We start from the raw sequence: 13,059 nt of genomic DNA, 5'->3' as shown, positions 1-13,059 counted from the left end.
TTTTTGCTGCAAGACCACAGGATTCATACAATATCCAGTTGCTGGCATGGAAGATAGTGATTTTCCATTGTGTCTGTGCGGTTAGCCTAGTGGCTTTGCACTTCGCAACCATATGCCTGCGGGAAGGAGTGTCCTGGATTCGATTCCCATCACCGATTTGAGGAGCTTAAGGCTCTTCTTCAGCCATAGCCAAGTTAACTGGTCTTGAGCGTGGACAGCAGGGTTTTTCATCCCGCAAGCAGGCAAACAGGCCTCGTGAACACACACTGATCTACAGCCATAAATACTTAGCCCCCCCCATGAGGGGGCTCAACTTGCCCCAATAGGGATGGGGGAGAAAAGGGAGGAAACTCCATATGAATAAATAAATAAATAACTTTGCCATTGTCATCTACAGTTCCATATACAGGCTATATATAGTCAGTTTATAAGATCAGAGCTAAATTGCCCTGTGGCAGTCATTATAGAAAGCACTGACAAACAAGTTTTACAAGATAAGTCTGAAATTAAGCATTGGCAGTCTAGTCAATGTAGAAACATATGAGAGGAAATTGTTCTTCCTAGGCTCTGCATAGGTCATAGTCATATTATGCACTCTTATTTACTGAGGGCGGGCTGATGGCCCACTTATATGCAAAAAATGTAACATGTCTCACCATTTGTCATATTTTGGTGGAGTGCCAGCACTTCACATGAGAGAAGAATGATATTTTTACTTATCTGGCCAAGCCATATATACTCAGACAAATCGCATGATTATTTTTATGTAAATACTGCTTTGCTTAATTTTTTGTTGATATATATTATTTACTAATTTATCTCTTTATGACTATTTGTTAATATCTTGTGTACTGCTGTTACCTTGCACTAATAAACCAGAATCAATTAATCCAACCCTCTGACCCTGCCTTCTGACTTTTACAGTGTAGCTACTGTAAAACTTTTATACTTCCATGTCAGAGCATTTCTGGTTGAATATCATCTACTCCAGCTGCCTTTCAGGTTTTTGATTCTACCTTAAGGGTCAAAGCCAAATAACTGGGAGGAGACCTCCATGTCGCCTTTCAGGAATGCGGAGAACTGACTGGGGCTTCTGACCTAATGTCCAGTTGTCACCTTAACATCATGCACCCTGTTAGTAGATATCTGCTGGGTACTGAATGAACAAGGATGGGCTGGGAATTTGGGACTTAGCTGACCAAAATGTTCTTTTTTTTTGGCTTAAACCACAAATGCTTATAATTGTACAGGATGATGAGATTTCATGCTGGCTGGGGCATCGCCCTGTTAAACAAGGCTCCTGCTGTTTTCATCAAGGAAAACCAGGGTGATCAGTGACAAGTCAGCTACTGGGACAGGCTCCAGTTCAACATCTAGAAGAAGAAGAAGAATAAACCCAACATCAGAAGAATTGAAGACAAGAACCATTAATATAAGTAGTATTAATGGAAAGGAAATTGAACTTGCAAAGAATTGGAAAAGTACCACGTGGGCATAATTGGCATTACTGACAAAGAAGATAAAAACAGTTGACATATTACTAAATAAGTATAGGATGTTATTTTCAGGCAATAATGATCAAAGAAAGGAAGGAGTAGCGATAGCATTCAACACCGAAAATGAAGATAACTCTTGATTGGAAAGCCTATGGTCCCACAAAAGGTGGTTCTAAGGAAGAAGTAGAGTTTTTTGAGTCATTAGAAACAGGCAGCTGACATAAAGAATATGGAAAGAGCGGTCCTTGTTGGCAACCTGAACATGGATATCACAACAGTATGAAATAAAGTTTTAAAAAGAATTAAAGTTGCACAGCTTTTACATGTAAATTGTAGACTGAACTATGCAAACATTATTGATGAAAAGTTTATTTTTCACTTGGTTAGACTATAATAAATTTAGTTCAATCCTTTATCCAAGTGTGAGCAAACAAAGTTTGTGCCTGAAAGTATCTTCAGGACTGGGTAAGGTAGTACGACACCGGGAAACTTGTTGCAAAGGTGGAGCAAGCTGACATCACTCCTATCTCAGTATCTCCTATAATGCAAAACACATCTCCTTGCAGATATGTATAATGTTATGCATTAAGGGAAGGGCCACTACCCAGACTAGTTTCGACCTTTATTGAGGTCTCTTCAGTGGGAGCCAGGCCCAAGTGAAGATACCAGGCAAAAGCATTGGCAAGGTCATCTCTACCTATAGGAGTTGCCAAACAGTGTGCCACCTTTTTATTAAATTACTGTGGATTTAGAGAAAGATGTTAAAAGTTTATTTTTCACTTGGTTAGACTATAATAATTTAGTTTAATCCTTTATCCAAGTGTGAATGCTGTTAGCTTGCTCCACCTTTGCAACGAGTTGCCCGGTGTTGTACTACCTTACCCCAGTCCTGAAGATACTTTCAGGTGCAAACTTTGTTTGCTCACACTTGGATAAAGGATTAAACTAAATTTATTATAGTCTAACCAAGTGAAAAATAAACTTTTAACATCTTCCTCTAAATCCAGAGTAATTTAATAAAAAGGTGGCACACCGTTTGGCAATTCCTATAGGTATAGATGACACTGCTAATGCTTCTGCCTGGTATCTCCACTTGGGCCTGGCTCCCACTGAAGAGACCTCAATAAAGGTCGAAACTAGTCTGGGTAGTGGCCCTTCCCTTAATGCATAACATTATACATATCCACAAGGAGATGTGTTTTGCATTATGGGAGATACTGAGATGAGATAGGAGTGATGTTAGCTTGCTCCACCTTTGCAACAAGTTGCCCGGTATTGTACTACCTTACCCCAGTCCTGAAGATACTTTCAGGTGCAAACTTTGTTTGCTCACACTTGGATAAGGGATTAAACTAAATTTATTATTGATGAAAGTTTGTAGCAGTTTGAAAACAAGAACCAAACCTTGCAGTCTCATTATCAAACTCTGAAGAAGACATTGATTGATTCAGCTAGGGAGGCATGTGGTAAAGTTGTATACAAGGATAGAAAACTAGGGACACCATGGTGCACACAAGATAATAAAGCAGTCCTGAAAAAATAGAAGAAAGCATACCAAAAGTTCCTAGCAAATAAGTTGGGAGATGACCTAAAAGAATACAGAGAAAATTTAAGAGAGCTAAGCTACCTCTAAAAGTAGCTAAACAAAAGTCATGGGTAAGAATATAGAAAATAAATATCAGGAAGGTGACAATGTTCTGGAGGCTATTGGAGAATCTTGGAAATGGAGAAAAGAGTATAGTAAAAGGAATCAAAGATGATAAAGATGCCATGAAAACTGATGATAAGGATATCCTAGATGTCTGGAGTAACTACTTTAAAAGACTATTAAATGAACCAAGCAATGACAGGACAGTAGTAGAAAAATTTTCAGGAGGAATGCAAAGAGTACATATCAATACTTGTGATAGAAAAAGCTGTCCAAAACCTGATATGTTAAAGGCAGCTGGAGTAGATGATATTCAATGAAAAATACTTAAATATGGAGGTATAAAAGTTTTGCAGTGGCTGCACTGCATAATTCAGAGGGCCTGATCAGATCGAATTCCCAATGATTGGAGTAGAGCTCTCATAGTACCATCTATAAAAAAGATAATTAAGCTGAATGTGAGAATTACAGAGGAATTTCTGTACTGAGTGTTCCAGAAGGTTTATGCAAGTATACTTGAAAAGAGGTTGAGAAAGATTATGGAAGAGAAACTTGGAGTAGAACAAGCTGGATTCATGCTTAATAGAGGTTGTCAAGATCAGATTTTCACTTGAAGACAAATAGTTTAGAAATCGTGGGAATGACAGGGGTCTTTTCTTAAGTTTTGTAGATCTGGAAAAGGCATACAACAAGGTACCCAGAGAAAAGCTTTTCAAAACACTACAGTTATATGGGCTGAATGGAACAGTCTATATTTAAGTTGTCTCAGCAATTAGAATTGAAGGAAATACAGGAAGATGGTTTGATATGAAATCAGGGATAAGACAAGGATGCACATTATCTCCACTCTTATTCATCATCTATATGGATCACATTATGAAAGAAAGTGGCATTAAACCTGATATTAGAATCAGAGATATCAATCTTTGCTTTATGCAGATGATGTATTCCTAAACATATCTGGTTTCCAGGATTCTTTAATTAAATTGAATAACTGTGATAATTTTGGCATGAAAATCAACAATAAAAAGACAAAAAATATGAAAATAGATAGGAACACAGAAAACTTCAGCTGCATTCTGAATGGAGATACTATAGAACAAGTAAAATATTTCAGCCATTTAGACACAGTTTTTAGTGAAGATGGTAGGTTAAATCTAGAAATAGACCAATAAGCAAAGCTGGTATGGTGGGTAGCCAACTGAATAAATTTATATGGAATAAGAGAGAAATGAGCCAAAACACCAACTAGCAGTATACAAGTTCGTGTTCAAACCAGTTTTAAGTTATGGATCTGAGAGTTGGGTTAGAAATAAAGCACTTGATCAAAGACCAGAGATCACAGATATGAGAGTTCTGAGAAAAGAGTAATCAGAGAGTGAATCGATGGCAGAATCATATTAAAAATGAAGATATTAGAAATGAACTTGACATTATCAGCATTCAAGAATGTCATCAGAGATAATCTAATGTTCTGTGGCCACTTAAATAGAATGGGTGAGGAAAGGGTTAGCAAAACAGGTTTGATGCCTAGGTGGCAGGAAAGAGACCCAGAGTGAAACCAAGGTCTAGGTAGATTGAGTCAAAATGTTAGATATGACAATATTGGAATATTTACAATAGACTGATTTGGAGGAAAATTGTGGATAGGAGATTAATAATAATGCAAACTTAATCATGTAGTGCTGTCTTAGTAACCATGAACACCTCTTGGGAGTATATTTCAGGAAAGCGATGATGATGAGTCTACCTCAAGTATTGTTGTGCAGTTTGATTGCATTCTTCTTTAATGTTTTCTACCACCGTGCTGTCACTACTTGTTTTATTTAGCAATCTCTCAAAATAATTAATGCAGACATGTATAATATCTTTATCTTCAGTTTTTTCATGTCACCTTTATCATCTCTGATTTCTTTTATTGTTCTCTTTCCTCCATTTCTAAGCTTTTTGAATACCCTCCAGAATCTTTTGCCATCTTCCTTATATCTATTATCTGCGTTTTTACCAAAGTCTTCCCATATCTTTTGTTTTACTAAATTTTCCTGCAATGCTTTACTTCCTTACATTTGTATTCTCTAAGATCACAAGTTGACTCACTTGCCAAAACTTCCACTTCGTTTCTTTCGCTGCTTCTTGAAGTGTCTGAGCCCAGAATTTTTTCTGTCCATGCACATAACCTCACCACACTCTTCTTGGCTAAATGAATCAGTGTTTTTTTTTTTTTTTGGAGTTTGGCTGTGAATCTCCAAGGTTTGGACTTTGTTTTGAAATTCTTTCAATTTTTAATCAACTAATTGCAAGTTTGGTTGAAAAATTAACCAGTACACATCACCATTTATCAATATTTGAAAGTTTATCCAAATATCAATTAATAAATTGATAGTAATAACAATGGCTAATAATAGCGACCATTTACGTGGTTCGAAATCGTAAGTATGTAAGTATGTGTGGTCCAACTGTATATTGAGGTTTGTGAAAATGGATGATTTATAAAACATTAAAATGCCTATGTAATTTTTACAGTATTGTGTGTACCACTGTTTATCTCGACTATGGTTGTTCTTTGATTTTTTTGTAAAAAAAAACTCTTTTCACAACTTTTTCCCTGTGAATTCAGTTTGATAATAGGTCTCTTGAAGTAGAGATAATATCTTCATGGAGTAAAGAATCAATTTTATTATTCCCTATTTTGATATCACATTTCATATCTCTTAGATTAATAATGTAATTAACAGAGATCAAGAATGTGTTAACAGTGACTTAATTACTGTTGTAATTCATTGGGACTCTGATTTGACCAGTTCTAAATTGAATATAGTGATCTTTCAAATTCATTTGATGGATGTATGAAATTCAATTCATGGAAAACTAGTCCTTTGACAATTGCAAAATGTAACCAAAAGACATTTTCTTCGTCTTTTCTTTCTCATCCTTCTCAGAGATTGTACCCGTGATGTTGGCAGTTTGCACCATTCAGATGGTTTGATCAAGTTTGGAATATGATTATTTTGTTATTCATGTGATTGTTATGTTGACATAGACTATACATTATACCACATTGATAGTTTGAGTGAATTTGTTATAGTGGTGTTTACTAAAGTGAGAGTTTATGGTAGTTTGTTTCTTATATTCCTTGAGAATTTCATCCTATTTTGGTTAAAATGAAAGGGGTTGTAGTTGATGAATTCTGTTCAGTTACCTCTAAAAGGAATTACACTTCTAACTATGCCATTCAACTGTTTCGACCACATTAGGAATACAGTTCATTTATATTGTGTAATTGTGTGAGTTCCCTTGATAATTTCACCAGAAGAGACTAAAATTGAGTGGGGGTGGGGTAGACCTTTCTTTTAGGGTTACATGGTGATCAGCATTCATTTTAAAAATTTTATGGAATTTACAACCGTGTTAAAAAAACTTTTTTTATTCCCCCCCCCCCCATTGCTAACTTTTACATGGAACATTTTGAGCAACTTGCCCTAGATTCCTCCCCTCTAAAACCCAAAGTCTGGCTTAGATACGTTGACGATGTTTTTGTGATCTGGTCCCATGGCTGCCAGACATTAGACACATTCCTCCACCTAAACAAACAACACAAACACATACAGTTCACAATTGAAATTGAAAAACACAACACACTTCCGTTTCTACATACACTTGTCACACGTCTTCCCTCAGGCAATCTTTCCTTCACTATTTACCGAAAACTGACACATACGGGACAATATATACACATAAACTCCCACCACCACCCAACACAAAAACTAGGTGTCATCAACATGCTAAAAAACAGAGCTCAGACGATTTGTTCCAGTGAACAGGCACTGAAAGACGAATTTAAAATTATCAGTAATAACTTACAAAAAAACGGATACAGCCGAAACACTATTAACAAAATTCTCTACACAACCACAATAAAAAACAAAGACAAAACCAGACTACAGTAAAACTATAACCATTCCCTACATTAAAGGAATATCAGACAAAATAAACAGAGTACTACAAAAGTACAACCTCAAAGCCACCTTTAAACCTCTTGCAAAATTAAAAAGCTTACTTAACTCATCCAAAGACCCACTCCCTCCACTAGCTCACCCTGGAGTATACCGGATTTATTGTACTTGCGACATACCATATATAGGAGAAACAGGACACACTATTCCTATTAGACAAAAAGAACATAAACGACACATTAAATATAATAATTATGGTGAAGCTGGCCTTTCTGGTCATGTCCTGAATACCTTACACAGAATTGACTGGAAAACCACCAGCTGTCTACATCACACTAGAACATGGTATGAACGGAAATTCAAGGAAGCCTGTGAGATTATCAGCAACCACCCCAATCTGAACAACAATGATGGTTTAAAAATCCCAAACATATGGAAGGTATATATTCAACCTTCCTCACCAAGAACAACTATAAACAGGACTGTAGAAAATCCAGTATTGTAAATCAAAAATAAGAATTGTAATACTAAAAATAGGACACCAATTGTTTCTGAAAGAAAACCATCTAAAAGAATGTTTATTCCTGTCATTGTAAAAATAGAATTTAGCTTGATGTAAAAAAAAAAAAAAAATAAAAAGTAATTTTTTTTATATTTTTTTTTTATTATTTTAATTTTATTTTTATTTTTATTTTTTTCCACCAGAGGTCATGCCAGTAGAATAACATGTGATCAAATCATTGTTTCTCTAGCTTACAGTTAATGTTGTAACTCAGCTTATCTTGTATATTTATGTACGCTCCAGATGATGATCTTGATGTGAAGATCGAAACGTCAGGATAATAAAAAAAAGTTTTTTTTAACACGGTTGTAAATTCCATAAAATTTTTAAAATGAAGGGGTGGGGTAGAAAGTAAAATGCTGTAGATTGACACAGGTTGACTTTTTCAACAATTTCAGATAGTTATTTGTGAACAAATTATCTACTTTCTCTTAAAAATAAAAAAAGCATTATCTCCTAAAAAAAAATAACTGCATTTACATAGATTAGTTCCTAAGTTCCAGTTACTGAATTACAACTTAAATATAATATCTTAAATATAATATGTATAAAATTGTATGCATGATTCCAACAATTTATATTCCTTTAATTCTAATGTTTTGAACATCTTAGATCCTGTTATCTTATCCTATACCTTCAGAACTTAGTACTCTAAACAGATTACCAGGTTATATCTATTCTTATGTATATAAGTAAAAATTCACTGTCCACTGTATATTTTCCAAAGCAAAATCCACTATCTGTTTTGCTTAAACCACTTTCCATAGTTTTTGTTTGCTTCAATTTGAGTATGTATGCATGCATGCATGCTCAAGGAGAAACTAAGAAAATTCTTCAGTAGAAGAATTCTCAAATTCTTTTTTTTTTGAATTAGACATTAGAAAGTCTGATCTCTAGTCCCTTAGTCCCTGGTGCTAGGTCCACCTCTCTGATCCAGCTTTATGAATTATGCTATATAGCAACTTAAAGATTTTTGTTTCCATATTTAAATGTTTTATTTAATTTAACATACTTTTCTCACTGTTACACTCATTACTTCAGGTTTTATATATATTTGTATGAATATTGCAGGTAATAATTAAATTTAATTAAAATTTTAGGATGTCTTCAGTTGTATGATCAGGAATCTCTTTGAAGAATATCGTTTTTTCCCACAGTATCCAGACAAGGAACTTTTAATAACAGCACAATTGTTTGGGGGTATCATTGAACAAGGCCTTGTCACGTAAGTGTTTCTTTTTAAGGTACATGAGATGTCATAGCTTAAAACTGTCAGTATAATAATTAATAGGAAATTCCATTAGATTATTATTCCCAAATGCCCTTTGTTTGGGGAAAGACCTGGATTTAAATCCCATCTAGGATGCAATCTTTTATTGGGGCTTTTTTGAGTGAAGGTGAGTAGCTGGCCCTGCATGAATGTGGCAGGGGCTGGGCATACATAAAAAAGACAAAACTGGCCAGAAGAACACATGCAATTTATTTACACATAGCAGACAATGTATGCAGGATTAACCACCCTACCATAAGCTCTAATTAAATTTCTAAGACTCCAAGTTACTTATCCCTGACAGGCCATTGAACTTAATACAAAAAGGAAATGGAATTAAAACCACTAATACCTCCCCTCTGCAGGTATTAGGAACTGAAAAGGATGTGCTCTCTCTCATGTATTCATTCTGCCTAATCCATTTAGGCGATAGATGAAATTCATCACCCAGGTGCAATGAATTCCTCTATCACCTGAATGACAGAGTGATGACACCCTGTTGGTGGCTTGAAAAAAAAAAAAGAGTTCCATGTTTTGTCTCTAGAAGCAGTGCTTCTGGATTATCTAATTCTTAGCTCACCCACAAGGCTAATACTAAAATACAGCCTTTTTTGTGATAGGATTCATATATAAATCTCACCAAAACACATAAATCTAATTGCATAGTTTCACCTTCTGCCTTTCTGAGGCCTTCTAACCACTTTGCACAGATAAGGTATTATTACTGTTATTACATGACACATCCAAGGAGGCCAAGCACTCACTGTGAGAGTACACTACACAAATCTCACCATCACCTCCACTTAATTTTCCAACTATATACAACTCATTGTCTCTACATCTTAATCCTCTAAGTGCATGCCCAACAACATTACCAACACAAACACCATCTTCTGATCACCACCACAACAACAACAGTAATTTTTGTATGTAAATTTGTAGGTTCTCGCAACTGATTTGCCTATATATGGGGTGAAAATCCCAAGTTTCCAGTTAAAAAACCCCTGCTACCTGTATTTATCTGTAACATATTGAATTGTTTAAGCAAAGCATTAAAGACAATGTCATGCAGTCATCATCAAATTCCTGATATATATCATCAGAGGGTGTACAGGATATTATTAATATTACATGAAAACATTACATAATTACTAACTTCCTATTGACAATATTCCTCCAAATTAATCTGTTGAACCACATTAATTAATCTATTAACCCCAAACCAGCCAAGATGTATATATACGTCGAGATAAATCTGGATACAATTCTTTAACACCTATTGAATAACATGGATAAGAAGTGCAAGTTGGTCTCACTATTTCATCCACCTCGGCTGGTAGAGAGGTTAAATCAAACCATTTACACCATATAACTTGCATTTTGAGCAGCTTTTCTCATGATACTATGCTTTTTCCAGATCCAGAAAACTTAAAAACAGATTCCCATAATTTCTGAACTGTTTGTCCTAAAAGGAAAATCTATTCATGACAACCTGTATTTGTCCTGAACCCCAGGTTGTTTATCTTCAAACTTCTCTTCCACAACTTTTTTTTTTCTCGTCTTATTTCCCTTTTTACTCATATCATCTAGAATTCTTCTCTCTTACCAGGCCTTCTAAATTATGTAGTGTTTAAGCATTTCAACTTATTTGAAATGCTTAAACAGAAATATTTTGCCATCTTTCTGATATTTGTTTCCTGTGTTCATACTAAAGTCTTCCTATGACTTTTGTTTGTTGGTTTTATGAGTGTTTTGCTTTCTTGCATTCTCTCAGAGCACAAGCTGGCTTACTTGCTTTTTTCTTTTCCTTCACTTCATCTTCCTAAGTCTACTGTGGAGTTCTCACCAAATGCCTCTTTGGCTGAATCAGCAGTTTTTCTTCAAGTCTGAATCTCCAAGGTTTGGTTTATGTTTTCAAACTCTTTCATTTTTTCTTGAATGATATTGTGTATTTGAGTCTACAGTTTGCCTCTGAATGCTGCTCAACTTTGATTCTTTTTAAAACTTTCTTACACACTTGTTTTCAATATGATATTCACTTTTATAATGTCCAAAATGAAATAGTGATCACTTCCTGTTTCAAATCCTCTATATATGATCTTGTTTCCTGAACCAGTGTGAAGATATCACTATCAAAGTAACATAGTCTATGAGCTTTTCTTATTTCTTTCATCTTCTCTCCATGTGAATTTGTGAATCTGTGTTGGAGTGTAGTGGTAATAATAATCAATCTGTCCTGAACAGAAATCAAGTAGGTACTTATCATTATAATTAGCTTTGTTCTTGTTTCCAACTTTTCCTGAAACATTTCTTTATGTTTAGTAATCATTTCCTAGTTTACACTTGACATTTATCTAAACATTACTATTTAGATCTCCAACAAGGACCAACATTTTTTTTGTGTTGGCTTCCTTCTCTAATGCTCAAAAAATTCCTTCACTTCTTCTTTGGTAGAACCTTCTGTGGGACCATGGTATAAATGTCTCATTGTTTCTGATATTTGCCCATATCACTTTATTTGATATTGCCTACCATTCAAGAAGATTATCTTCATAATTAGAGCTGAATACCATGGCCACTCCTTTTACCAAATTGTTACTGCCTGGATATAATATCTTGTATTTGTTGCTTAGAGGAATTACAAGAGATAACCAGCCGTGTTTTCGGAACATTAAAAAAATATGGATTATACATAAACCTACAAAAAACAAAAACAATGATAACCTCAAAATCAGACATTGAATTCTTAAAGATACAAATTGGCAATAAGCAAATTGAGAATGTAAAGAAGTTCACTTATCTAGGAAGCACGTTGAGTCAAGATGGTCGTTCAAAAACCGGCATTAAATACCGAATTGCTAAGGCAACCGTGGCCCTACAGAAGTTAAAACCATTGTGGAGAGATAACAGAATAGCAATCACAACCAGACTAAGGCTAATTAACACCTTAGTGAATTCTGTCCTTTTGTATGGTTGTGAGGCCTGGACTTTATTGAAGGAAGATGAGAGGAAACTCCTGTCTTTCGAAATGAAAACTTACAGAAGTATTTTGAGAATTCCCTATACCACTCACGAAACCAATGAAAATGTCCGAAAACTGATTGACTCAATAGATGGGAGAAAAAGGGAAAATATTCTGACAGTCATCAGAAGACAGATGAAATGGTTCAGACATGCGGAGAGTTTGCATTCTAAAGCAAACCCTAGAAGGAATCGTTCCAGGATCAAGGGTTGGGGGCCGACCTCGATTAAAATGGACTGATAACATCAAAAAATGGACAAATTCCTCCCTTTCTCAACTGACATGAAGAACAAGAGACCGAGACGACTGGAGGAGGCTAGCAAAGAGTATCACCTACCAGCCATGAATGACCCAACGGTTCATTTAGGACTATGGGAGAAGAAGATTTGTTGCTTAGAAAAATCTCCTGTTTTTGTCTTCTTTGTTTTCAGTAACACCTGTTATGTTGATCCAGTACTTATGCAGTTCTTCTGCTAGTTCCATTTTTTTTTATGTTGATGGTACTAATTTTGAACTCTGCTGATGTTGGGTTGGGATTTGTTCTACTAACTTTTTGCTGTTTGTTCTGGTTTTCTGATGAAAATAACGGGGGCCTTGTTTAACTGGTGATGCCCCACCTGTCATGAAATTCTGCAGTGTTGTACTATCATGTTATATTGCTTCAAGTCAATATGAATAGAGTTTGGTTGGCTAAATCCCAAATTACCAGCCCATCCTCATTCATTCAGTATCCAGGTAGGTGCCTGTTAACAGGTGCACTGCTCAGTTCTCCACATTAATGGAAACTGAGCAGTGCAATGCTCAGTAAATGCTACATGGAGGTCTCCTCCCACTTCTCCAGCTTTAGTCTTAGATACCCATAATGTTCCACAGTGCATTATCACAGAGAAGAGAGAGAGGGATGATGACTTCTGGGAAGCCAATTGGTTGCTGCTTCCAAATATGGACATCCATCCTCAAACTTGTAATGAGGCTTAGGCTTACTTTGCATAATTTACACTCCCCCCTCCCCCCCATTTTAAAACATCTTATTCACCATTTTATTTCCAGAGATTTATATTTTATTTCCACCATCGTTTCCAACTCATTCACTGTTTTATTTCCAGAG

General features: G+C 35.5%; 1 protein-coding gene across 3 annotated transcripts in view; it reads left to right on the top strand.

Annotated features, from left to right (window-relative positions):
- Not1 (CCR4-NOT transcription complex subunit 1) overlaps positions 1-13,059 on the top strand; it is a 568,860-nt gene that overhangs the window by 193,622 nt on the left and 362,179 nt on the right. For all 3 annotated transcript variants that reach the window (XM_090401629.1, XM_090401630.1, XM_090401628.1), the window contains exon 20: positions 8,760-8,884. In XM_090401629.1, coding sequence (XP_090257755.1) covers positions 8,760-8,884 — 125 coding nt within the window. The remainder of the gene's footprint in view (positions 1-8,759; positions 8,885-13,059) is intronic.

Source organism: Typopeltis vanoorti, chromosome 12 (assembly GCF_054136105.1).
Source record: "Typopeltis vanoorti isolate ZY-2024b chromosome 12, IOZ_Tvanoo_1.0, whole genome shotgun sequence".
Lineage (NCBI taxonomy): Eukaryota > Metazoa > Arthropoda > Arachnida > Uropygi > Thelyphonidae > Typopeltis > Typopeltis vanoorti.
Note: the sequence above shows the minus strand (reverse complement) of the source record. Positions and strands in the feature narration are given on the sequence as shown.